Raw genomic sequence first — 27,480 nt, 5'->3', positions numbered from 1 at the left:
TAGGTTTTGCACCACTGAGTTCAACATAATAAGCTGATTTGTTTCAGCGAGAAGACTAGTGAGTAGATGAGTTCACCTGTTGACTAGTGAGTAGATGAGTTTACCTGTTGACTAGTGAGTAGATGAGTTCACCTGTTGACTAGTGAGTAGATGAGTTCACCTGTTGACTAGTGAGTAGATGAGTTCACCTGTTGACTAGTGAGTAGATGAGTTCACCTGTTGACTAGTGAGTAGATGAGTTCACCTGTTGACTAGTGAGTAGATGAGTTCACCTGTTGACTAGTGAGTAGATGAGTTCACCTGTTGACTAGTGAGTAGATGAGTTCACCTGTTGACTAGTGAGTAGATGAGTTCACCTGTTGACTAGTGAGTTGATGAGTTTAGTTGTTGACTAGTGAGTAGATGACTTTAACTGTTGACTAGTGAGTAGATGAGTTTAGTTGTTGACTAGTGAGTAGATGAGTTTAGCTGTTGACTAGTGAGTAGATGAGTTTAGTTGTTGACTAGTGAGTAGATGAGTTCACCTGTTGACTAGTGAGTAGATGAGTTCACCTGTTGACTAGTGAGTAGATGAGTTCACCTGTTGACTAGTGAGTAGATGAGTTCACCTGTTGACTAGTGAGTAGATGAGTTCACCTGTTGACTAGTGAGTAGATGAGTTCACCTGTTGACTAGTGAGTAGATGAGTTTAGTTGTTGACTAGTGAGTAGATGAGTTCACCTGTTGACTAGTGAGTAGATGAGTTCACCTGTTGACTAGTGAGTAGATGAGTTTAGCTGTTGACTAGTGAGTAGATGAGTTTAGTTGTTGACTAGTGAGTAGATGAGTCCACCTGTTGACTAGTGAGTAGATGAGTTTAGTTGTTGACTAGTGAGTAGATGAGTTTAGTTGTTGACTAGTGAGTAGATGAGTTTAGCTGTTGACTAGTGAGTAGATGAGTTTAGTTGTTGACTAGTGAGTAGATGAGTTTAGTTGTTGACTAGTGAGTAGATGAGTTTAGCTGTTGACTAGTGAGTAGATGACTTTAACTGTTGACTAGTGAGTAGATGAGTTTAGTTGTTGACTAGTGAGTAGATGAGTTTAGCTGTTGACTAGTGAGTAGATGAGTTTAGTTGTTGACTAGTGAGTAGATGAGTTCACCTGTTGACTAGTGAGTAGATGAGTTCACCTGTTGACTAGTGAGTAGATGAGTTCACCTGTTGACTAGTGAGTAGATGAGTTCACCTGTTGACTAGTGAGTAGATGAGTTCACCTGTTGACTAGTGAGTAGATGAGTTCACCTGTTGACTAGTGAGTAGATGAGTTCACCTGTTGACTAGTGAGTAGATGAGTTCACCTGTTGACTAGTGAGTAGATGAGTTTAGCTGTTGACTAGTGAGTAGATGAGTTTAGTTGTTGACTAGTGAGTAGATGAGTCCACCTGTTGACTAGTGAGTAGATGAGTTTAGTTGTTGACTAGTGAGTAGATGAGTTTAGTTGTTGACTAGTGAGTAGATGAGTTTAGCTGTTGACTAGTGAGTAGATGAGTTCACCTGTTGACTAGTGAGTAGATGAGTTCACCTGTTGACTAGTGAGTAGATGAGTTCACCTGTTGACTAGTGAGTAGATGAGTTCACCTGTTGACTAGTGAGTAGATGAGTTCACCTGTTGACTAGTGAGTAGATGAGTTCACCTGTTGACTAGTGAGTAGATGAGTTTAGTTGTTGACTAGTGAGTAGATGACTTTAACTGTTGACTAGTGAGTAGATGAGTTTAGTTGTTGACTAGTGAGTAGATGAGTTTAGCTGTTGACTAGTGAGTAGATGAGTTTAGTTGTTGACTAGTGAGTAGATGAGTTCACCTGTTGACTAGTGAGTAGATGAGTTTAGTTGTTGACTAGTGAGTAGATGAGTCCACCTGTTGACTAGTGAGTAGATGAGTTTAGTTGTTGACTAGTGAGTAGATGAGTTTAGTTGTTGACTAGTGAGTAGGTGAGTTTAGCTGTTGACTAGTGAGTAGATGAGTTGACCTGTTGACTAGTGAGTAGATGAGTTCACCTGTTGACTAGTGAGTAGATGAGTTCACCTGTTGACTAGTGAGTAGATGAGTTCACCTGTTGACTAGTGAGTAGATGAGTTTAGTTGTTGACTAGTGAGTAGATGAGTTCACCTGTTGACTAGTGAGTAGATGAGTTCAGCTGTTGACTATTGAGTAGACGAGTTCAGCTGTTGACTAGTGAGTAGATGAGTTCACCTTTTGACTGGTGAGTAGATGAGTTCACCTGTTGACTGGTGAGCAGATGAGTTCACCTGTTGACTAGTGAGTAGATGAGTTCACCTGTTGACTAGTGAGTAGATGAGTTCACCTGTTGACTAGTGAGTAGATGAGTTTAGTTGTTGACTAGTGAGTAGATGAGTTCACCTGTTGACTAGTGAGTAGATGAGTTCACCTGTTGACTAGTGAGTAGATGAGTTTAGTTGTTGACTAGTGAGTAGATGAGTTCAACTGTTGACTAGTGAGTAGATGAGTTCACCTGTTGACTAGTGAGTAGATCTGTTGACTAGTGAGTAGATGAGTTCACCTGTTGACTAGTGAGTAGATGAGTTCACCTGTTGACTAGTGAGTAGATGAGTTCACCTGTTGACTAGTGAGTAGATGAGTTCACCTGTTGACTAGTGAGTAGATGAGTTCACCTGTTGACTAGTGAGTAGATGAGTTCACCTGTTGACTAGTGAGTAGATGAGTTCACCTGTTGACTAGTGAGTAGATGAGTTTAGTTGTTGACTAGTGAGTAGATGACTTTAACTGTTGACTAGTGAGTAGATGAGTTTAGTTGTTGACTAGTGAGTAGATGAGTTTAGCTGTTGACTAGTGAGTAGATGAGTTTAGTTGTTGACTAGTGAGTAGATGAGTTCACCTGTTGACTAGTGAGTAGATGAGTTTAGTTGTTGACTAGTGAGTAGATGAGTCCACCTGTTGACTAGTGAGTAGATGAGTTTAGTTGTTGACTAGTGAGTAGATGAGTTTAGTTGTTGACTAGTGAGTAGATGAGTTTAGCTGTTGACTAGTGAGTAGATGAGTTCACCTGTTGACTAGTGAGTAGATGAGTTCACCTGTTGACTAGTGAGTAGATGAGTTCACCTGTTGACTAGTGAGTAGATGAGTTCACCTGTTGACTAGTGAGTAGATGAGTTTAGTTGTTGACTAGTGAGTAGATGAGTTCACCTGTTGACTAGTGAGTAGATGAGTTCAGCTGTTGACTATTGAGTAGACGAGTTCAGCTGTTGACTAGTGAGTAGATGAGTTCACCTGTTGACTAGTGAGTAGATGAGTTCACCTTTTGACTGGTGAGTAGATGAGTTCACCTGTTGACTGGTGAGCAGATGAGTTCACCTGTTGACTAGTGAGTAGATGAGTTCACCTGTTGACTAGTGAGTAGATGAGTTCACCTGTTGACTAGTGAGTAGATGAGTTTAGTTGTTGACTAGTGAGTAGATGAGTTCACCTGTTGACTAGTGAGTAGATGAGTTCACCTGTTGACTAGTGAGTAGATGAGTTTAGTTGTTGACTAGTGAGTAGATGAGTTTAGTTGTTGACTAGTGAGTAGATGAGTTCAACTGTTGACTAGTGAGTAGATGAGTTCACCTGTTGACTAGTGAGTAGATCTGTTGACTAGTGAGTAGATGAGTTCACCTGTTGACTAGTGAGTAGATCTGTTGACTAGTGAGTAGATGAGTTCACCTGTTGACTAGTGAGTAGATGAGTTCACCTGTTGACTAGTGAGTGGATGAGTTTAGTTGTTGACTAGTGAGCAGATGAGTTCACCTGTTGACTAGTGAGTAGATGAGTTTAGTTGTTGACTAGTGAGTAGATGAGTTCACCTGTTGACTAGTGAGTAGATGAGTTCACCTGTTGACTAGTGAGTAGATGAGTTCACCTGTTGACTAGTGAGTAGATGAGTTCACCTGTTGACTAGTGAGTAGATGAGTTCACCTGTTGACTAGTGAGTAGATGAGTTTAGTTGTTGACTAGTGAGTAGATGAGTTCACCTGTTGACTAGTGAGTAGATGAGTTCACCTGTTGACTAGTGAGTAGATGAGTTCACCTGTTGACTAGTGAGTAGATGAGTTTACCTGTTGACTAGTGAGTAGATGAGTTCACCTGTTGACTAGTGAGTAGATGAGTTCACCTGTTGACTAGTGAGTAGATGAGTTCACCTGTTGACTAGTGAGTAGATGAGTTCACCTAGTGAGTGAGTATTTTTCCTCAAGGAGTTTGCTTTGATGTCACGGTTTGTCCCACATCTGATGACTCTGAACTCATCTCCGTTTTTGGCTTCATCATTTACAGCAACAATCCCTGCGTTTCCACTCACGGAACAAATGATCTGCGCTGGCGAAAATCAGCCATAATGTGAAATCCACGCAAAAACACACAGCAGTAGGAAAAATGAGATCATCCAGAAGGAAACCAAAGAGTTGATTAGAATTTCAAATCTCACAGAGGGGCTTTTCCAGCTTTCAACGTTTACCGTTTCAGCTCTCACTACCTTTACATTTTGTCATTTAGCAGATGATTTTGACAGGAATTAAGCGATTCAACATGAAGAGGCCATACTCAAGAAGTGATAATTACATGAAGGTACTTATGTATAAGGCAGAGGGGACTTTTATTTTGTTTAATTACATTTTTATGGAGTATTTAATAACAGTAGGCTCAGTGTTTGTAAGTCAATTAGCTGAAAACTCACAGCTTCATGTTCTGGTTATAAGGATGCGCAATGCTGAGAAAGTATGCAATATTGGTTTGAGATTACCATATTTATACAAGCAGGACAGTGGCTCAGTGGTTAGCACTTTGGCCCCACAGTAAGAGGGTCGCTGCTTCGAGTCCCGTCTGGGTCAGTTGGTGGTTCTGTGTGGAGTTTGCATGTTCTCCCTGTGTTGGCGTGGGTTTCCTCCGGGTGTTCCGGTTTCCCCCACAGTCCAAACACACGCGCTATTGGGGAATTGGGTAAGCTAAATTGGTCATAGTGTGTGTGGGTGTTTCCAAGTACTGGGTTGCTTTTGTAAAACAAATGCTGGAATAGTTGGCAGTTCATTGCGCTGTGGCGACCTTTGAAATAGAGACTAAGCTGAAGGAAAATGAATGAACGAGTAAATGTATTTAAATATTAGTACTTTTCTTTGAAAATCATTTTTTTTATTTATATTGTTTTTTAAATTTCCCATTTGTTGTATTTTATTAACGTCTACCCCCACCCTAACCCTAAACACAACCGTCACGGTAACGTAAAAGCAATAGTTGTACTGAGAATTATGTATGTTATATATTAAATTACCTAATAAATTGTATTTTTTAACACCTACCCCCACCCCAACCTTAAACCCAATCATCACAGTACTGTACACATATTAATTATTCTTGTACAGTGTCTTAAAAAATGCTGCTATATAGATTGCACTTCCAGCGGCCGTGCATCCGATCTAGACTTTACCATCAGACAGTTCATCAAGGATCTACCGCTGGATCTCATCTCACTATAGTTGATGTTTAATTCATCATGTCTCTATCTCTCTTTGGTCTCTTGAATCTGTTACTGTTTTTACTTTATTATGAGTGTTGGTTTTATGGTTGGGGTTTGAGTAGATTAGTAGAATACAATTAATGGGTAATTCAATAATAATAATATAAATAATTCTTATTATAGTGACTGTTTTTACTTTACTGTGAGGGTTGGGTTTAGGATAGGGGTAGATGCTAATAGAATACAATTAATGGGTAATTCGATAAATAATATGAATAATTCTCATTATAATGGCTGTTTTACATTACCGTGAGAGTTGGGATAATAATATAAATAATTCTGGTTCACTTTTGGCTGCAGCTGTATCTCTTTTGGTAACTACCCAATAATAGCGGTTGGAGTACAGACGATCCAGAAATAGTAGACCATCCAGGAACTTTTGGCATATCTTTTCAACATACTATGGTTTGGGACTATATTCTGTTTCTCCAATACTATTTACGACGGATAGTAGCCTATGCAAACTGTGACGCAGCACTAGTTCTGGTGTTTCCAATTGGTGCACAAAATGCTGATTTCTCCAAATGAAGGTGAAATGAGCTGGCGAGAGCAAGTGTTGTGTAAGAGTGTGGTTAGCAGGAGTACAGTATGCACAGATCTGCACCCAGCTGGCATAATTTCTTCATATTACATAAATATTCCACATCTGAGTGTGCATGCAGCCGGTCAGGAATGTGGAGGATCACTAATGGACTGCGGTCTGTCATCGTCTACTCACGCTGGACCAGGCAGAAGAACGGACTCATTTTTGCTGTCCTCTTCTTTAAACCCTTTTTAAAGTTATGGATAAAGTGAAGATAAACGTAACGTCAGTTCAATTATGAAGTATAGTTTGTAGAATTAAGATATGTAAACATTATGTTATGGATAAAGTATGTGTTATTAGATTCAGCGGTTGTTATCTGGGAGTAACATACCTTGGAATGTTGTGTCTGACCAATCGGAATTGAGTATTCCAGACAGCCATGTAATAAGTTAGGGATAAAGTACATGCCAGGAGGTTGTTATTACAGAAATAAAGTCGACAAGTATGTCACGGCACTGTTGTGGAAGACTGAAGGGTTTATGAAGGAAGCCTACTGTCATAGATGTACTTTATCCTGCTTAATACACGGCTATTTGCCACCAAATGCAAAACTTTGTTTTGAGCCATAATATGAGCCATAATAAAGTTTATTAATACTTTAATTAAACGCAAAGCTGACAGAAACTACAACAGCTGATGGAGTATACACTAACCTGCACAAGATGGCGCCAAACAGTCAAAAATGTAAAGCTGACAGAAGCAAAAACAGCTGATGGAGTATACACTAACCTGCACATTATTCTGACACAAGATGGCGCCAAACAGCCAAAAACACAAAGCCGACAGAAACAGCTGATGGAGTATACACTAACCTGCGCATTATTCAGACACTAGATGACGCCAAACAGTCAAAAACACAAAGCTGACAGAAACTACAACAGCTGATGGAGTATACACTAACCTGCGCATTATTCAGACACTAGATGACGCCAAACAGTCAAAAACACAAAGCTGACAGAAACTACAACAGCTGATGGAGTATACACTAACCTGCACATTATTCTGACACAAGATGGCGCCAAACAGCCAAAAACACAAAGCCGACAGAAACAGCTGATGGAGTATACACTAACCTGCGCATTATTCAGACACTAGATGACGCCAAACAGTCAAAAACACAAAGCTGACAGAAACTACAACAGCTGATGGAGTATACACTAACCTGCACATTATTCTGACACAAGATGGCGCCAAACAGCCAAAAACACAAAGCCGACAGAAACAGCTGATGGAGTATACACTAACCTGCGCATTATTCAGACACTAGATGACGCCAAACAGTCAAAAACACAAAGCTGACAGAAACTACAACAGCTGATGGAGTATACACTAACCTGCGCATTATTCAGACACTAGATGACGCCAAACAGTCAAAAACACAAAGCTGACAGAAACTACAACAGCTGATGGAGTATACACTAACCTGCACATTATTCTGACACAAGATGGCGCCAAACAGCCAAAAACACAAAGCCGACAGAAACAGCTGATGGAGTATACACTAACCTGCGCATTATTCAGACACTAGATGACGCCAAACAGTCAAAAACACAAAGCTGACAGAAACTACAACAGCTGATGGAGTATACACTAACCTGCGCATTATTCAGACACTAGATGGCGCCAAACAGTCAAAAACACAAAGCCGACAGAAACAGCTGATGGAGTATACACTAACCTGTGTATTATTCAGACACTAGATGACGCCAAACAGTCAAAAACACAAAGCCGACAGAAACAGCTGATGGAGTATACACTAACCTGCGCATTATTCAGACACAAGATGGCGCCAAACAGTCAAAAATTTAAAGCTGACAGAAACTATACTGGCTGAATGGAGTACACACTAACCTGTGTATCATTCGGACACAAGATGGTCCCAAACAGTCAAAAACACAAAGCTGACAGAAACAAAAACAGCTGATGGAGTATACACTAACCTGAGCATTATTCAGACACTAGATGCCTTGCCTTGCCTTGCCTAACATCTTATAATAATAAAAAAGGCATAATAGGAGCCCTTTAAAGCAAATATAGAGTAGGGGAAAAGTATCCAACGTCTCATGTTTTTGTTTTTCTTGAAATAATATTTCTAAAGCAGCTGCTGACATGAAATTGAACCAGATTTTTGGTAAAAACCCAGACAATACAGACAAAAATAAACCAACACAAAAAAACCTGAAGAAATAATGTGCAATAACAATCAAACGACACAAGGATAATGTACTGAACTACTGAAATGTATTTAATTCTTTATATAAAAGGCTTTTTTTGGTGTCCGCAGCTTAGGGACGCCACTCATGTGGAGAATAAAGTCACATGCAGTGCTCAGGTGTGAGTTTCTCACAGACTTCAACAAAGGGTCAAAATCCTGATGCTTCTGTGGCTCTCATCTATCAAATCTGAGCTTTATTTTGTATTCTCTTTTGGATTCGGATCAGGTGATTGGCTGGGCCATTCTACAGTTTCTTTCTCTGAAAGCATCTAAGAGTCTCCTTGGCTGTGTTTTGGATCATTGTCTTGCTGAAATGTCCACCCTGCGTTCATCTTCATCCTCCCGCTAAAGATGTTGGAAGCTGAGAGATTTCAGCTGCTGTCTGGGCTTTCACTGCCGCACTACACCTTCCTTTCTTCATGTGTTCAATACTTTTTCCCTGTGTCATTTCATTTTATTACACATAAATGTATTTATTTGGTTGTTAACAGCACATGAGTTTTCTGAGAAAAGTGGAGACGTGTTCGATACTTATTTCCCCCTACTGTAGCTCATCTTCTGCCACAAAGCCTGAAATGGTAACACTTTAAAATAACGCTCCGTTAGTTAATGTATTTACTAACATGAGCAAACCATTAGTTATACATTTATTACAGTATTTATTCATGCTTCGTTAACATTAGCTGCTGTTATTTGAGTTAAATAGCGTTAGTTCATATTAACTCACAGTGCATTAACTAATGTTAACAAGCACAACTTTAGAATTTAATAATGCATTAGTTAATGTTGATTAACTGTGATTAATAAATGTCTTAAAAGAATATTCACACTTAGTTCATGTTAGTAAATACATTATCTAATGGACCATTATTCTAAAGTGTTACCCCTGAAGCGATCAGTGCCAGGTTTGCCTCTTGACCATCCAGACTAGAATAAACCGTATTAGTAACTGCATTCTGACCGCTGACCTCTGACCTTGCAGATGACCTGCCCTACTGCCCGAAGGGAATCACATCGAAGGTTTTCCGCTTTGACGTCTCTATCATGGAGAAAAACGCCAGCAACCTGTTCCGCGCAGAGTTTCGTGCCCTGCGTATGCCGAACCTGAGCACCTCCAGGACCGAGCAGAGAATCGAGCTCTATCAGGTGTGTATGACCGTCAGTGCATTACACACACAAACAGTAGCACAGAGCAGGGGATTTGTTGAAGATGAACAGTTCATTTAAAAACTAAAGGCAAAAAGGTTGTGGTCCCAGGGGGTCTATTCCAGATATTGAATATCAGGGGGTTTTGTTTGTTGTTTTAAAGGACATCTATTATGCAAAAATCACTTTTAAAAGGGCTTTAAACACAGTTGTGTGTCAGCAGTGTGTGAATATAATCAGCTCTTATGTGGAACAGTGACATCACACCTATAAAGCACTGCAGATGACATCAGCCAGTCACTTTATTTTATTGAAGGAAGTCACTATTATTCAGCCTGGACAAGCGGATCGAAAGTGACTTTAAAGACATTTTACAGTCTTATAAACTATTTCTATTTCAATAAACTATTTCAATATTAATACATATATGGAATATGGATGTACGATTGACTGAATATGCAAAGGAATATATGAATGAGCTTATTTTTGATGAATTAATTATTCAGTATATGGACATATGAATGTATTAATTAATGAATATGTAAGTATTATTACATATATGGATGGATGTATGAATGGATGTATGAATTAAAATGCTAATGAATATATAAATAAATAAATATATGGATGGATGAATTAGTGAATATGAATGAATAGATTTTTGATTAATTAATCAATATATGGATATATGAATAAATGAATATCATTTTGATTAATTAATCAATATATGTATATATGAATGAATAAATAAATGAACGTACATGTATTGATGAATGAATTAATGAGTGTATGAATAAATATATGAATGAATAAATAAATTGATACATCAAAGAACATATTTATTAATAAATATATGGATGATGTAATGAATAAATGAATGAATAATTATATTTATTAATGAATGATGCAATGAATATAAATAAATAAATATTTTTATTAATGAATGAATATATAAATGAATGAATGGATGGATGAATGAATTTATATATAAATGAATGAGTTTATTTATTATTGAATGAATTAATAAATTAGTATGAATAAATATATGAATAAATAAATAGATACATGAATGAATATTTAATAATGGTATGAATGAATAATGTAATGAATATACGAATGAATGTAAATATGTAATAATAAATATATGAATGAATGATGAAATAAATATATAAATTAATGATTATATTTATTAATGAATGAATGAATATATGAATTAATAAATTTGTTTTTTAATGAATGAATGATGTAACAAATATATGAATGAATGAATTTATATAAATGAATAAGTGTATTTATTAATGAATGAATGAATGAATAAATATATGAATAAATAATTAGATACATGTATAAATATTTTAAGAATAAATGATGTCATGAATATACAAATGAATGAATATATTAATGAATGATTATATTTATTAATGAATGAATGAATATATAAATGAATTTGTTTATTAATAAATTAATGATGTAACGAATATATGAATGAATGAATGAATATATATATATATATATATATATATATATATATATATAAATGAATAAGTATATTTATTATTGAATGAATGAATAAAAGAGTATGAATAAATATATGAATGAATAAATAGATACATGAATGAATATTTTATGAAGGAATGATGTAATGAATATATTTATTAATGAATGAATGAACATTTTAATGAATGACGAAATGAATATATCTATGAATTAATATATTTATTTATGAATGAATATATCAATGAATAAATGAATTATGTAATAAATATATGAATGAATATATTTATTAATGAATGAATGAATATATGAATAATTGAAAAAAAATAAATGAGTGAAACAATATATTTATTAATGAATAAATAAATGAATGAATGAGTTAATATATTTGTTATTGACTGAATGAATGAATGAATGAATGAATGAATGAATGAATGAATGAATGAATGAATGAATGAGTGAATGAGTATATATATAATAGTTATTGACTGAATGAATGAATGAGTGAGCACCTGACACCCAGTCCTGAGCTCTTTGGATCTGTTTGTCAGTAGAGCGCAGTACAGACCCAGATCTGCTGGTGTTTCAGCTCACTGCGCTCTCTCTCAGGCCTGATGTGTATTCCAGGTGCTGATGGATTACACAGACCAACATTTGCACAATTGCACACGAACAAAAGAAGCTTTCTGAGAAACTCCCAGCTTTACTTTCACATGCCGCTGCTTCTGACCGCAATATAAAACCCAGAGACTCGACCGCTTATATAACAGATTTATTCCCAGCTCTGCAGGCGAGGATGGACTCTATAGGTGTTGGGGATTTTCGATGGGTTTCCAGCATGTCTCGTCAGGAGCCGTTTCCCCCCCGTGTGGACGTCCGTCTCCGTCTGCAGGCCCTCCGGATGTTAGATTAGCTCCCACAGCCTCTGCTTTTATGGCCTGGGTAGCCGTGGGACCTCCTGATTTTATCTGGCAGACTCAAGCGTTAGACAGTCAGGGCCTCTTTCCTACACATGCTTTCGGGAGTCTTCAGATTCTGTGCTGAAAGACAGGGAGTGGGATGCCTTTGAGGGAAATTCAATAACTGTTTTCTTCTTTTCTTAGAGAGTTTGTTTTATTCTTAGGAATTAAAAACAATCTAGAAGCACTTTCTGGTCAGTGATGGACATTCAAATTATGGTACAATGCTTTCCCCTTACATTAGCCTTAAAGATGCTGTATTTAAGTCTTTTAATAGGAACCTATTATACCCCTTTTCACAAGATGCAACATAAGCCTCTGATGTTTCTAGAGTGTGTGTGTGAAGTTTCAGCTCAAAATAGCACACAGATAATGCTTTCTAACTCTCTGAAACTGACCCTTTTAGGCTTTGATCCTAATTGTGGTGTTTTGGTGACTGTCGCTTTAAATGCAAATGAGATTATGCTCTTTTCAGAAGAGGGCGGAGCTACAAATGCCTGTGTGTCAGCATAGTGGCAGATTCAAAAACAAGACTAACGTCTTATACTAATGACAACCCAGGCTCATTCTGTAAACGTTGTCCCGTGGACGTTTCTGAAGACCGCGATGTACTTCCCGGGAGGTACGTATTTTTGCAGTTGTCTCGAATCCGCGAGAGGCCGCTGTGTGCGCTTTTTCGCATCTCAAATGTCTCTCGCGAGTGCCGTTTGTGCCCGATTTTCTCGCTTAAAGATACCAGTGGCAGCTGTCAAACGACCAATTGTCTGACTGAATGATTGACTGGGCGGTGGCCAATCGGCTGACCCACCCTCCTCCTCCTCCTTCCCTAAACCCAGCCGACGGTTTACAAAAGCCGTCCAGAAAAAGAAAAGCCCTTGTCTAATTTTTACCATGTTTTCAGATTTCACCACATCCTCACTCTGTTATGAACTCGTTCATTATTTTTTGGATTCTGTTTTTGTCTTACCTGATTTCTGGAACCGCTCTTTCCCGGACTCCAACCCGGTCGTTGTCAGCTCCTCTCTGCGTCTCATGTCCGCCGACGTAAACGACAAGCTAACTGGACAAACTGGTTGCATTGGGAAAGTCCTCCACATGGAGGTAAGCGGTCAGCCGGTAAGCACCAACCGGAGCGGCTTCACACCGCCCCGTAACGTTCGCTTAAAATGAAATGCAGCCATACGTACCTCCGGCTACATAATGCGCGGCCTCCAGAAACGTCCGCAGGACTACGTTTTCAGAATGAGCCTGGGTTGGCTAATGAGGGAGAGATGGTGACTAGTGGGCGGGGCTTTCCCCCCTGATGACATGTACAGAGGGAGAATGTCAATCAAAGTGTTTCTGCAGACTCTCCACTCCACAACCAGTGTGCAGCATCCAATTGGATGATGCGACGGCAGGGATAAAGACAGGGACAGGAAATATGAATTTGTGTGTGTGTGTGTGTGTGTGTGTGTGTGTGTGTATATATAATGTCAAATATTACAGGACAAAGTGTCTTATGACTAGGCCTACACGGATTTCTGCAGATTTTTAGTCCATCATTGATTCTGATTCTGTTTATTTTCTTGTGTAAATGAGTGCTAATTCATATTTATTCAGTTTTTAAATTCATTCATTCATTCATTCATTTTCTTGTCGGCTTAGTCCCTTTATTAATCTGGGGTCGCCACAGCAGAATGAACCACCAACTTATCCTGCACATTTTTACGCAGCGGATGCCCTTCCAGCGCAAGTTTTTAAATTAATTTTAGTAATATTATTGACTAATATGAAAATATGAATATGATTTATTTACAATACAGTTTGTAAAGTTATATTTTAGTAGAGATATTATATGAGAGACTTGCTTTGTTCACTAAATGAGTGGATCTAACTAGATGTGCATTTTAAACATTAAATAAAAGTTAAAAAAATGTATTAATTTTTATTTCATATATTACGGTTTTGGTTATGATACTCCCAAAATAATTCTGCATAAATCTGCAAGTTTTTAACACAATTCTGCGCAGAACTAGCAAAAAATGCTACTTATAACCATATTGCTTGCATGACCCCACGATTCACAAAAAAAACCAGTGTGTGTGTGTGTGTGTGTGCAGTGTTAGGTGTTATCAGACTCCAGCAGTCATTTTTTCCATGAGAGACCGAGAGAAGTGTTTGTCCTCGGGCAGCTCTGGTGTCTGTGTCTGTGTGTGTGTGTGTGTGTGTGTGTGTGTGTGTGTGGCTCCTGTTCTCTTCAATCTCCTCCTCATTATCTGTGTTAAAATGCTCCTCTGGATCTCAGTGTGATTTTGACTGAAACTGTTTGAGCTTGTCCACGTCTAAATGCCTGTCAGAAACCGCCGTGACTTAATACAGAAACTCTGTTCATTTTGACTTTTAATCAAAGCACTATGCACTATTCTACGCCATTTTGTAGTATAAATAGTGTAAGTAGTGTGTTCACACTGAAAACTCTAAAAATAATAAGTGCACTTTAATTACCCGATTGATGCACTCATTCAGCCGCTAAAATAAAGTGTGTAATGATGGACACTTCACACACTTAACGACCGCAGGTTTGCTTATGTAGCAGAAGGGGCGGAGCTATCGGACGCACATGTTGGATAACTTTATTTGTTTTGAATGGTGAAAGCAAAATTCTCCTACGAGAGTGATTATAGCGCCTCCCGATGGTGAATGCGGTTATACTCACGGCAGGTATTATTTGATAATTCGGTCGTTTATTTCACTGATTAGGCAACCGTTAAACGTCATCAGGGAAACGGTTCGAATTTCCGCTTAGTAAAAAAACATTAGTGTGCCATTTGGGACGACACTACATACATATACTATCCTGTTGAGTGTGTATGTGCATAGTGCATGATTGCATAGTGTATAGTGTGCAATTTGGGACGCAGCTCTAATTTTACATTTTATGATTCTGCAAGTGAATCTGGTGATGAAACAGAATAAATAGCGAGTTAATAAGAGCACAAAGCAAACAGTAAGCTTGCTATTGTCAACATTTCTAGTTTTACAATTCTGACTTTTGTCCACAAAATATTGAATTTACAGTACACGGTTTCCTCACGATTGTTTTTAATTTGTGCTCTAAAATGTAAAAAATATAAGCAGGGCTTGAAATTACCCTTTTTAAGTGCCCATGATGTCAATGTTGTGTTTATTACCACAATATATCGCATTATTGAATATCTCCACATGTCTAATCATGGATGTTGATTAATGGAGAGCAGAAATCAGCTTTTACGTGTGTTTTTACGGCAGATTCTCCGTCCTGATGAGCACATCGGCAAGCAGCGCTACATCGGCAGAAAAAACGTGATGATTGGAGGGACGGATGAGTGGGTTTCCTTCGACGTCACTGAGACCGTACGAGAGTGGCTGACAAACAGAGGTCAGTCCCATTTAACACTTTAAACTCATCGGAAAGACTCTGGTGTTTTTATTACAAGACTTTTGAACTGTTTTGAACTCTTATGCGATGATTAAAATGGATCCTTTTCACATTTCTGGGTTTCTCAGGAGCGGAAGTCAGCATAGTTGGTGAACTCAGAGCGCAGTGAATGGCAGAGTACAACAAATCGTTTGTTTACAATCCTATTTACTGAAATAATGAAAGAAAAACTCAGACAACAGTGTTGTCAAGACTATATTCAACAATCAAGACTAATATGAAATGTAAATTTTACCAGCATATAAAAATTCAGATTTATTAAATTACAATATTCAAATTCACACAGTTTCAGTTCAGGTTGTTTTGGCATATTATTAGCTCCATAGTGTTGTGATCTCAGTCCCCAAGTGTGCAAACTTAAGACACAGCTCTTGTTTCATTATATTAGTGATTCCAAATGTTAAATTAAATTGTAAGCTGTCTAATTTGATGTTACCCAATTCAAGCATTTCAAAGATGGCCACCGACAGAAAATAACTCAAGACCGAAATGATTACTAGACTGCTCGCAAAGGGGCGCAACTGACTTCCGCTTCAGAGCAAGGTTTTATCTGGACACTGAATATGTTGTTTTGGAAGACATGTCTGGAGTAAAGTTAAGTTTTTGCTATGAGCAATGTGTTACTTTAACATCCGAATGATAACATAGAATGTAATTGTTAGCCCTCCTGTATAATTGTCCAAAATATCTCTTTAACAGAGAGGAGATTTGTTCAGCACACAAATGACTCATCTCGAATAATTGATTTCTTTTATCTTTGCCATCTTATCTTTGGGGGGGGCAGCTGTATAAAATCCAAAGGTTTACATTCCTAATCACCTGTTTGTAAATGGTCTGTCTCTAAAAGTGTGGGGGACGTATTCCCCCTGTCCCCCTGGTTGCTATCCCTCTGCCAAGAATAGAACAAATCATAGCTGTCAATTATTTCAGTCTATAATATTAATAATGTAAAAATAGAAAATATAGGTCAGGTCAGTATCCTCAGCAGTAAATAAATTGAGAACTTTAAACAAATATTACTGCAAGGTAAGTAATTAAATGTTATTGTTGAATAAAAAGTTAAAAGTTTTGTTGAGATTGGGAGTGTTGGTGATTGTACAGGTGAAATGGCCAGGGGTGCATTTCCCAAAAACATCTTTAGCCAACTAAGGTCGCACGTTTTGTCATTTCAAACACAGTTTGTTGATTCGCCGTTTCCCAAATCCATCGTTCCAACGAACATTCGCAAACTTGAACACTTGGAACTACACCTTTAGAGCTGTAGTTAGAAACATAGTTGCTGGCTGTGTTCTGTTCCCAATTATCCCCCCTATATTCATTTAGAACAGTCTAACATTTGAACTTGGAATGATTAAAAAAAACAGTAGGTCATCTCTCTTAGGTGTCATCTACTTTCAAAGTATTTTTACAGTTCAGTTTTAGTGATCTTCATGCTAACAATTGTGCTCCCTTCACAGTGCACTTTGAAAACATTGATGATATTATGAACACAGCCATGGCTCATGGCGAAAGCTATAGGTGACCTATTATTAAAAAGCAGAATTTGTGTCGTCTCTAAAGTTTGTGAAAAAAAAAAAAAACATTTCTGCAGTGGTTTGCATGTGTCAAATTGTAAAAGTAGAATAAAAAAAAAAAAAAATAAATAAATCAAACAAACAAGATCCTACTTAATAATAATAATAAAAAAATCATCATCATCAATATTATTAATTTTATTATTAAAGTATGATTTATTTTAGTTTCATAATAAATATTACATTTCAGTTTTTAATAAACCACCTCACTATTTATTTATGTATATGATTTTTATATGATATTAGAATAGGTGTTTTATGTTTTTATGTTTTAGAAGACAATGTAATGTTCTCAATAATATTAGTAAAAACATATGGGCTCTACATGTGCCATTTACATATATTTCAGTTAATATAGAAAGCGATTGCATGTTTTTACCAAAACTAATATTGGATTTTATTTTAAATGTGCGTGCCTGTAAAACAGTATAATTTGTATAAAGAAATGATGGGGTTCTTCTCTAAAGAAGTAGTTCCTCCACCCCGTTTAGAGCGTCATTATTGGCGTTTTACGTTATAACTAATGTCGTCCAAGCGATGAATCTGCGACAGAGAAACTACAGGTTTTGGGAAACACTCGTCACTACATCGGTTTTTTCCCAACCGATGCATCGTACTACGATTGTTCAGCCGCGAGTTACGTTATTGTTTGGGAAACGCATCTCAGATTCGGTAGCTTTACGTGAACAAAGGAAAATTAAGACCCGTTCAGAAATATTTAAGACCTACAACACAACATTTCAGTAGAATTGAGATTTTTTTTAAGGCCTAAAATTGAGTTTTGAAGACTTAAGACATGTTAAGACTTTTTAAGACCGTGTGGACACCCTGAAGACACTAGTGTTCAGCTTAAAGTGACATGTAAAGGCTTCACTAGGGTAATTAGGGTAAAGTTAGGGTAATTAGGCAAGTCATTGTATAACAGTGGTTTGTTCTGGAGACAATCCAACACTAATATTGCTGAAGGGGCCAATAATATTGAGCTTAACATGGCTTTAAAACTATTAAAAACTGCTTTTACTCTAGTCGAAATAAAACAAATAAGACTTTCTCTAGAAGAACAGATATTATAGGAAACACTGTGAAAAACTCCTGAATCTGTTCAACATCATTTAGGTAATTTCAACCAAAAAAGGCTTATAATGAGCAGAATCAAGTGTTAGACAGCCGTGCTGTAATCGGTGCTTTATCCATTACTCACTAAAGTGATCGCGGTGTTAGTGTGAGATAGAGAGGTGTGTATGTGTGTGTAAAGTGTGTGTTTTTCTTCTCAGCAACGAACCTGGGCCTGGAGATCAGCGTTCACTGCCCCTGTCACACCTTCAGACCCAACGGAGAGATCATCGAGAACGTCAACGAGGCGCTGGAGGTCAAATTCAGAGGTGAAGCTGCTGACCTCATTCTTTACATTCTCGCTATTAACAAACCATTAACTAAGACATTTCCCAACACAGTCCAGACACATGCGCTATGGGGGGATTGATGAAGTAAATTGGCCGTAGTGTATGAGTGTGTTTGTGAATGAGTGTGTATGGGTGTTTCCCAGTACTGGGTTGCAGCTGGAAGGGCATCTGCTGCGTAAAACATATGCTGGCGGTTCATTCTGCTGTGGCGACCCCTGATCAGTACAGGGACTAAGCTGACGGAGAATAGATGGATGTTTTATGACACTAAACACTCGTATTTAACAGTATTGTGTATTAAGACTGTATTAAAACGTCAGTTTGGTGAGCAGAAGAGACACTGTTAATCAGAGCCAGCAGCGGGCGTTATTATGGGCTGGTTTGATCTGATAGCAGGATAATAACACATGATGAAGTGGTAATATTACAGCTGTACGGACATTAGTGGAAAACCTGCGCACACGTCAGAATTTCCAGCCATTATTTTACAGGCAAATCGTTTTCAAGAAATGCAGACTGTAAAGTCAGACTTCAGGATCTTGGCAGACCTGGAGCAAAGCAGAAGTTTAGACTATTCACACACGGTTCCAGCACGGACCTTTTCTACACATTTCTGGGTTTCCGAAATCCTCACAGCGCAGTGAATAGGAGAGCACAACTAATCATGTATGTACAGTCCTGTTTGTTCAAATAGTCAAAGAGAAAACCCCAATAATAATGTTTTCATGACTTTCAGAAAAAGAAAAAAAAAGAGTGTGACTGATAATAACGGCAGCCAGAAGAGAAGCTATAGCTGTGTCTCATTTCTGAAGGATGCATATCAAAAGAGTTTGAAGGCTCCTTCAGATGCATCCTTTGTTTCCCAGGTAATGAAGGAGACAACCGGTGGATCCTTCGAGACCTTGAACATCTCAAGATTCATTGTGCGCTGATAATGCGCACAATGAAAGGAAACTACAGATTAAATGTATGAATGAGGCTTTCTTTTACTTGGATATCTAAAGACATGTTAAAGGACACCACAAAACCTTCAGAAAATTAACAAACACACACGGCCCTGATGGATGTTTCTGTCATCATCGATTACTCTTACCGTACGTTCACACCGAAAGAGGCGAGATCGTCCAAGATCACTCTGGTCGCCCTGGCGACAACGCTGTCTGCCTTCAGCTCCGGCGGCGAGAGCGCCAAAACTCGCTACATTGATCTCGTATTTAAAGGAGCCGTTGCAGCATATCAGTTACACTCCTGCATGAAACATGCGTGAAAATGTTGCGCACTTCTTATCAAATTCATATAACAATGGAAGATCAAGTTGCGTGTGGCTTTGCTCTATTTACCCAATATGTGTCCATATGTCTGAAATATCCTGAAGCAGCTAACGTTATACTGTTTTGTACTGTCACGTTGCGTGAGTTTGCCGCTTTTTTTAAGATAAATTTATTTAACATTAATGAACATCAGTAACTCGCCAGTGACTTATTTAATGCATGTTCCTGTAAGAAAACATTGTAAATCCGGCGACCGCAATCATCAAACCCTTGGGAACAACTGTGGTCGGAACCAAAGTTTATAGGTCTGCGTTCTCTGAACTCCGATCAAGCGGTGGACAACTTCATTCTGATTGCTTGCCGCTGAACCGCGTCATGGTTCAAATACCATAAAGTTGACTTGATTTCAACTCTCCTCGATGCCCACGCCGGAGAAGACGCGCCGCGCCGCTTATCGTCGCCGGCTCTCATTGAAAATGAATGACTTCCAGCTACTTTGACGCTCTCGCAGCTTTCGTTGTGAACGTACGGTTACTTTTATATATGGAAGAGTGATGCGCGGATAGCGGTTATATCCGCGGGCGCTGCAGATAATCCGCGGGTCGGGTAATAAAAACATACATTATGATTAATTGCGGGTGGGTTGCGGGTGGATGTAGCAGGACAGCGGAAAAAGCAGAGAGTGGACTTTGCAGAATGGGAAGATATGAGACGCCCAAAAATAAAGTTTCAGTTAGAGGAGTCATTCATTCATTCATTCATTCATTTTCTTGTCGCCTTAGTCCCTTTATTAATCCAGGGGTCGCCACAGCGGAATGAACCGCCAACTCATCCAGCAAGTTTTCACGCACACATTCACTCATACACTACAGTTAATTTAGCCTACCCAGTTCACCTGTACTGCGTGTGTTTGGACTGTGGGGGAAACCGGAGCACCCGGAGGAAACCCATGCGCACGCAGGGAGAACATGCAAACTCCACACAGAAACGCCAACTGAGCCGAGGCTCGAACCAGCGACCCAGCAACTTTTTTGCTGTGAGACGACAGCACTACCTACTGCACCACTGCTTCACCTAGAGGAGTCATCAGAGGAAAATCTGCTCTCGTTCTGGGAGAGACAAGATCGCTTATTTCCACGACTGCAGCGCCTTGCGAGGAGAATCTTGCTCATTCCGTGCTGCTGGCCGCGTTTTGGAGGCGAGGCGGAATCGCTTGAATCCAGGCACAGTAGATGCTGTTCTGTTTTCACACTGTGTGAAGAATAAGGCCAAGTAAACACAACAGAGCTGCCGTTTAGGCTGAAGTGGCACCCTTTTGTTATCTGGTTTCTGTATCTGTAAAAGCTCAAATGTCTTAATTTTACTTTCTGTTTTTGAAAATTAAGAAAATGTCGTCTAAAGACAAACTCAACATTCATTTTCTTTTAAATGAACATTTATTTATGAAAACAAGAGATGGGTTGCGGCTGGAAGGGCATCCGCTGTGTAAAACATTTGCTGGATGAGTTGGTGGTTCATTCCGCTGTGGCGACCCCAGATTAATAAAGGAACTAAGTTGGAAAAAAATAAATGAATGAATTAAAATGCTGATAAGCATTAAACATCACATACAAGTAAATGTGTAACACACATCAGACAGTTTGTGAACAGATGCTCATCCTAATGGCAGCTTATTTAGATCATCTGGTCAACTAATATATTCATTTTGTGGTCTGAGGCTGTTTTACAGACATATCCTCACTTTAAAACCTCATCCTGACACTTCATTGAACATGTACACATGGACATCACCATATACAACTCAACTGCAGGTTAACCATGTTTATATATAACTTTAACTATTAGTTATTAGTTAATAAGCCCCTTATTTATCAAGGGCCGCCACAGTGGAATGAACCGCCAACTATTATATGTTTTACAGAGCGGATGCCCTTCCAGCTGCAACCTAGTACTGGGAAACACCCATACACACTCATACGCTACGGCTAATTTAGTTTATTCAAATCACCTATAGCGCATTTGTACTGTGAAGGAAACACATGCCAACACGGGGAGAACATGCAAACTCCACACAGAAATGCCAGCTGGCCCAGCCGGTACTCGAACCTGTGACCTTCTTGCTGTGAGGCCACAGTGCTGACTACTGAGCCACCGTGCCGCCCTCTTTTTAGACGATCAACACTGAAGATATCATTTACCTTTTCATATAGGTCAGAAAGTCTAAACTCACCATGTTAATAATGTTAGCTCGCCTTGCTAGTTTTGTGCTGAACAGTTTATCTGTGCATGTCATTAGGACAAGACAATAGTTTGCTCTTGTAATCTTTAATTGAAATCTGACTGTGTTCTTCCTGTTTGTTTACAGTTCAATTCTCAGATTAAGTCTGACTGAGGTAATGGGCGTGGCTAACACACTTAACCACGCCCCTCCAGCTGTCAGTTTATTCAACAAGCAGAAATGGCGAGCAGGAGGAGTCTGATAGGTTAATAACTCTCCCTAAACGCTTTTACCCATGTATGAAGTGCCTGATTTACTGCATCCAATCAGCTCGCAGTTGGAAGAACAAGCCACACCCACTGTTTTCTCGTTTCAAAATACAAAACAAAAAAAAAAAAAAGTGGTCGCAGCTTCTGCTTGATGCGCACTTTAAGGTTGTGTGAATGTTTGAGCTTGAGTTTTGTCCTGCTGTGTCCTCAGGGATGGACGTTGAGGACGACGGGCCGATCCGCTCAGATATGGGTCGTCTAAAGAAGCCAAAAGAGCAGAATTTGCCTCATCTGATCCTCATGATGCTGCCGCCGCACCGGCTGGATGTCCTGCCCACCTCCAGACGACGAAAGCGAGCTCTCGACACCAAATACTGCTTCTCGTGAGTAGACAGAATGGTTTCAAAATTTACCGTGGTTTGGAAAAGCCAAGGTTTTAAAACCGCTAACATTTTCTGTATTACCATTCCTAAGGTGTTTGTAACCTTTTTGGCATGTTTTCAGACTACTTAATTTAGTTTAGTGGGGCAACAGTATCTCCAGCAGAAAAGGAGCCTCCGCATCAAATTATCACTCACATTATCATTCATTCATTGATTTTCTTGTCGGCTTAGTCCCTTTATTAATCCGGGTTTGCCACAGCGGAATGAACCGCCAACTTATCCAGCAAGTTTTTACGCAGCAGATGCCCTTTCAGCCGCAACCCATCTCTGGAAAACATCCACACACACACTCATACACTACAGACAATTTAGCCTACCCAATTCACCTGTACTGCATGTCTTGGGACTGTGGGGGAAACCGGAGCACCCGGAGGAAACCCACGCTAAGGCAAGGAGAACATGCAAACTCCACACAGAAACGCCAACTGCGCCACTGCCTCGCCCTCACTCACATCATACTCCAAATAACTACAAAGCCAGAAAGTACAACAGTATGCATGTGCTACACTTGTAGTTGGTTCTTTTGGTCAAGACTAAAACTGATTCATTAGCCCTGGTTCATTCTTCAGTGTTCAAGGTACAAAACAAATAAATACACTTTTTTTTCCCCCTAGCCTAGTTTTTATTCTCACATTAATGCCTGATACTTGGGACTAGAAAGGTTGTTGGGAACTTTACCATCTTCAGGCTGAACATGTAAACCAGGCGTGACCAACCCTGCTCCTGGAGATCGACCTTCCTGCAGATTTCAGTTGCAACCCATAATAAACACACCTGCCTGTAATTTAATGTAAATTTAATTGGTTCAGGTGTGTTTGATCAGGGTTGGAGCTGACCTTAGCAGGAAGGTTGATCTCCAGGAACAGGGTTGAGCACCACTGATGTGAACTCATCTACTGACTCGTGTGTTTATGATCACAGTCTTGTAAACTCAAACATTAAGTTCTTTAAGTTTTAACGGTGGTGATGGTAATTACATGTTTGTTTATAGCCTATATTTAGCTTTTAATTTGGGAAATTGTATTAGGAATTTGTGGATATGGTCATGATGAACAAAACATGCAGTGATCATAAACTTGTCTGAGCTTATTTTCTGTAATAAACACCAGTGGAAAAATCCAAGGGGTTGGCCTACAAATATATTGCAACCAGCCAAAAAGCACTTTACGAGGAAACATGCACTGATTTCACCATCACAGGAGCACTATAGTGTGGCACAACAATGCAAAGCTCATACGCTTGATTTCCAGGAAGTGTGTGAAGTGTTAATGGTATTCTTTAAGGCAGGGCTGAATTTGACCTCCTTTCTTCTCAAAGAAGACAGAGCCCTTAGAATGCAAATGCATACCCCTGCTTCACATTCCAGTACCGTCATGTGTCTGGAGAGATTTTCTTGTAAGAAAGAACCTTTTAATTGGCACCTGACGGTTTGAAGCATCAGGGAGGATCTGCAAGTTTAGATTTGTCCCGCTGTTCTGTGTAGTGCACTGGCTCCTGAGCGTGTGCGTCTCTGTGAGCTCTCCACACCTGGGTCGGATCCAGGAGGGAAAAAATGACACACCTTACAGTGGAATTTCTGAGGCTCAAAAGACTGTCTGACATGTTTACAAGGCCATACAGAACCGAAATAAAAGTCTTAGAGACATCTAAGTGAAAAGAGTGTGTGGAAACGTCTCTGAATGAATGCAGAACCCTGGCCAGGAGTGAGAGAGACAGACAGAGCACGGATGTGAATAGGAAGGTGGAGAAAGTCACCGTCTTTCTTCTGCTTTCAGAAATTACGAGGAGAACTGCTGCGTTCGGAAACTGTACATTGACTTCCGGCAGGATCTGGGCTGGCGGTGGATTCATGAGCCCAAAGGGTACCATGCCAACTTCTGCTCTGGGCCATGTCCGTACCTCCGCAGTGCTGACACCACACACAGCTCGGTGAGAGTCTTCCTTATAAACAATGGTCAACCAACCATCTTTATGCTGGTTTTACCTATGTGACTTAGTTTCTTTTACCATGAGAGTTAGATTGTTTGTGTAATGAGATTGTAGAATACAAGCTGCTCTGTTTAACACAGTGAATGAACTGGAAAGAAATGGCAAAAAGCATCATGGTAATGTAAAAGAAGCAGCGATTAGAACCTCTAAATCAAGGCTCAGATCCAGACCAAGACTAGACTTTTTGAGGACCAAGATTTATCTCTTTAAGACATTGTTCTATATCAAGATCATACCCCTAAAGTCCTTGACCAGAACTAGTCCTAATAAGATCCAGTTCCTGACTAAGAAGAAACAGTTCAAGACACAGATCAATATCATACCCAAGACCTAATAGAGAACAACACTTAAACATTCAAGACCCAGATCCAAACCAAGACTTGCCCCTTCACGACCTAGACTAAGACTTGGCCCTAAATTCCAGACCAAAACTAGACCCTCGAAGACAGTGATGAAGATTAAGCCACTTAGGACTTCCAGATCAAGACTTTACCCCACAAGAGCGAGATCAATACTAACCAAGACCCAGACTAAGATTAGACCCTTTAAGAACCAGATCTAGACTAATCATAGACTATTTAAGACACAAACCAAGATAAAACCCAACAAGACTCCAATGCTAACTAAGACCTAGACTAAGACTAGACCATGAAGACCCATATCCAAACCAAGACTTGCCCCTTCAAGAACCAGATCTAGTTTGACGATAGCCTTTAAGACCCTGAAAAAACCCAACAAGACTCAGATTCTAACTAAGACCCAGACTAAGACTAGACCATAAAGACACATATCCAAACCAAGACTTCCACCTTCAAGAACCAGATCTAGACTAACCATAGACAATTCAAGACCCAGACAAAACCCAACAAGACTCAGATTTTAACTAAGACTAGACCATGAAGACCCATATCCAAACCAAGACTTGCCCCTTCAAGAACCAGATCTAGACTGACCATAGACTTCAAGACCCAGACAAAACCCCTTCAAGAACCAGATCTAGACTAACCATAGACAATTCAAGACCCAGACAAAACCCAACAAGAATCAGATTTTAACTAAGACTAGACCATGAAGACCCATATCCAAACCAAGACTTTCCCCTTAAAGAACCAGATCTAGACTGACCATAGACTTCAAGACCCAGACAAAACCCCTTCAAGAATCAGATCTAGACTAACCATAGAGTATCCAAGACCTAGACAAAACCACACAAGACTTAAATTCTAACTAAGACTAGACCATGAAGACCCATATCCAAACCAAGACTTGCCCCTTCAAGAACCAGATCTAGACTAACCATAGACAATTCAAGACCCAGACAAAACCCCTTCAAGAATCAGATCTAGACTAACCATAGACTTCAAGACCCAGACAAAACCCCTTCAAGAATCAGATCTAGACTAACCATAGAGTATCCAAGACCTAGACAAAACCACACAAGACTCAAATTCTAAGACTAGACCATGAAGACCCATATCCAAACCAAGACTTGCCCCTTCAAGAACCAGATCTAGACTAACCAAGACCCAGATTAAGATTAGACGCCTCAAGACCCAGATGCAGACTAAGACTAAACAGACTACGGGCGTGTGTCCACTGAAGCACCTCTTTGCTGCAGCACAAAATGCTTCGGTGGTCGTGCATGCACCCTAAGACTAAACTCTGGAGAACCTCGAAGCTCTCCGCTTTCATCTAGAATATCTTGACTCATGTTCTGAAGATGAGCTTGGTCTCAGGGAGTTTGTGAAGCTGAATGTGTTTTGTTTGATGATGATGATGATGATGAAGATAATTTGACGTGGGCTCCTTCATGTGTGCACAGCTGCTGAGTCTGTACAACACGCTGAACCCAGAGGCGTCTGCGTCCCCCTGCTGCGTTCCTCAAGACCTGGAGCCGCTCACCATCCTCTACTACGTGGGCCGGACGCCTAAAGTGGAGCAGCTTTCCAACATGATCGTCAAATCCTGCAAGTGCAGCTGAGAGGTCCGTTTTCAACCCATCCACGAGCCAAAAGCTTCTGCGTTTTCAGACCAGCCAAAAGGCCACACGACCATCCCTCAGACTTCCAGACCTTTAAAGTGACCTGTAGCGTGTAATGTTCGGTCCGCTCTTTTAAACCTCATGGGCATTTCTGAACTCTGGAGCTCCATGGAAGATCTACAGACGGAGCTTTACTGAGATCCCACACATGCTGGAGCCACGGATGGGTTCAACCAGCGTTTCTGTACAACGTAATGATTCTTTTGTTCCTCCAGACTGTTTAAAGTGTGTACCACAGTAACTCGCACTGTCTAATGGGTTTTTTTTTTGTTAATACAAACATGCTGGAAAGAGAAAACATGGTGTTTGGCCTTGGTTATGTTTACCTCTGTCACACGGCAGAAGTTTTAGGGATTTGTTTTTAGTTCTTCAATGAAGCTGACGTATGCCGACACATGAACTTCTAGATCACCATCTGCTAATGTTTCTACTGCTATTACTCCTGAAAACACCCCTTTTTTAATTAAAATGACAAAAACAGCTGTTGGAGTCTGAAGTTTGTCATGAATTGCTGAATATGATGATGCCTGGGAAGAAAATCATGAGTTAGTTGGCATGTCCAGTTTACATATCCAAACCAAGACTTGCCCCTTCAAAAACCAGATCTAGACTGACCATAGACTTTAAGACCCAGACAACCCCCCACAAGACTCAGATTCTAATTAAAACTAGACTATGTAGACCCATATCCAAACCAAGACTTGCCCCTTCAAGAACCAGATCTAGACTGACCATAGACTTTAAGACCCAGACAACCCCCCACAAGACTCAGATTCTAATTAAAACTAGACTATGTAGACCCATATCCAAACCAAGACTTTCCCCTTCAAGAACCAGATCTAGACT

At 39.5% G+C, this 27,480-nt stretch overlaps 1 protein-coding gene across 3 annotated transcripts in view; it reads left to right on the top strand.

Annotated features, from left to right (window-relative positions):
* Positions 1-27,111, top strand: part of tgfb3 (transforming growth factor, beta 3) — a 35,126-nt gene extending 8,015 nt beyond the window's left edge. Inside the window, 6 exon segments of one of the 3 annotated variants that reach the window (NM_194386.2) lie at positions 9,350-9,513; positions 15,237-15,366; positions 18,275-18,382; positions 22,373-22,544; positions 24,380-24,533; positions 26,416-27,111. In NM_194386.2, the coding sequence (NP_919367.2) occupies positions 9,350-9,513; positions 15,237-15,366; positions 18,275-18,382; positions 22,373-22,544; positions 24,380-24,533; positions 26,416-26,574 (887 nt within the window). In that variant the 3' untranslated portion in view covers positions 26,575-27,111. 3 annotated transcript variants of the gene reach the window in all.
* The last annotated feature ends 369 nt before the right edge of the window (positions 27,112-27,480 follow it).

This window comes from Danio rerio, chromosome 17 (genome assembly GCF_052040795.2).
Source record: "Danio rerio strain M-AB ecotype USA chromosome 17, GRCz13ab, whole genome shotgun sequence".
NCBI classification, from domain to species: Eukaryota; Metazoa; Chordata; class Actinopteri; order Cypriniformes; family Danionidae; genus Danio; species Danio rerio.
The sequence above is the reverse complement of the archived record's forward strand: the minus strand, read 5'-3'. Positions and strand labels throughout refer to the sequence as shown.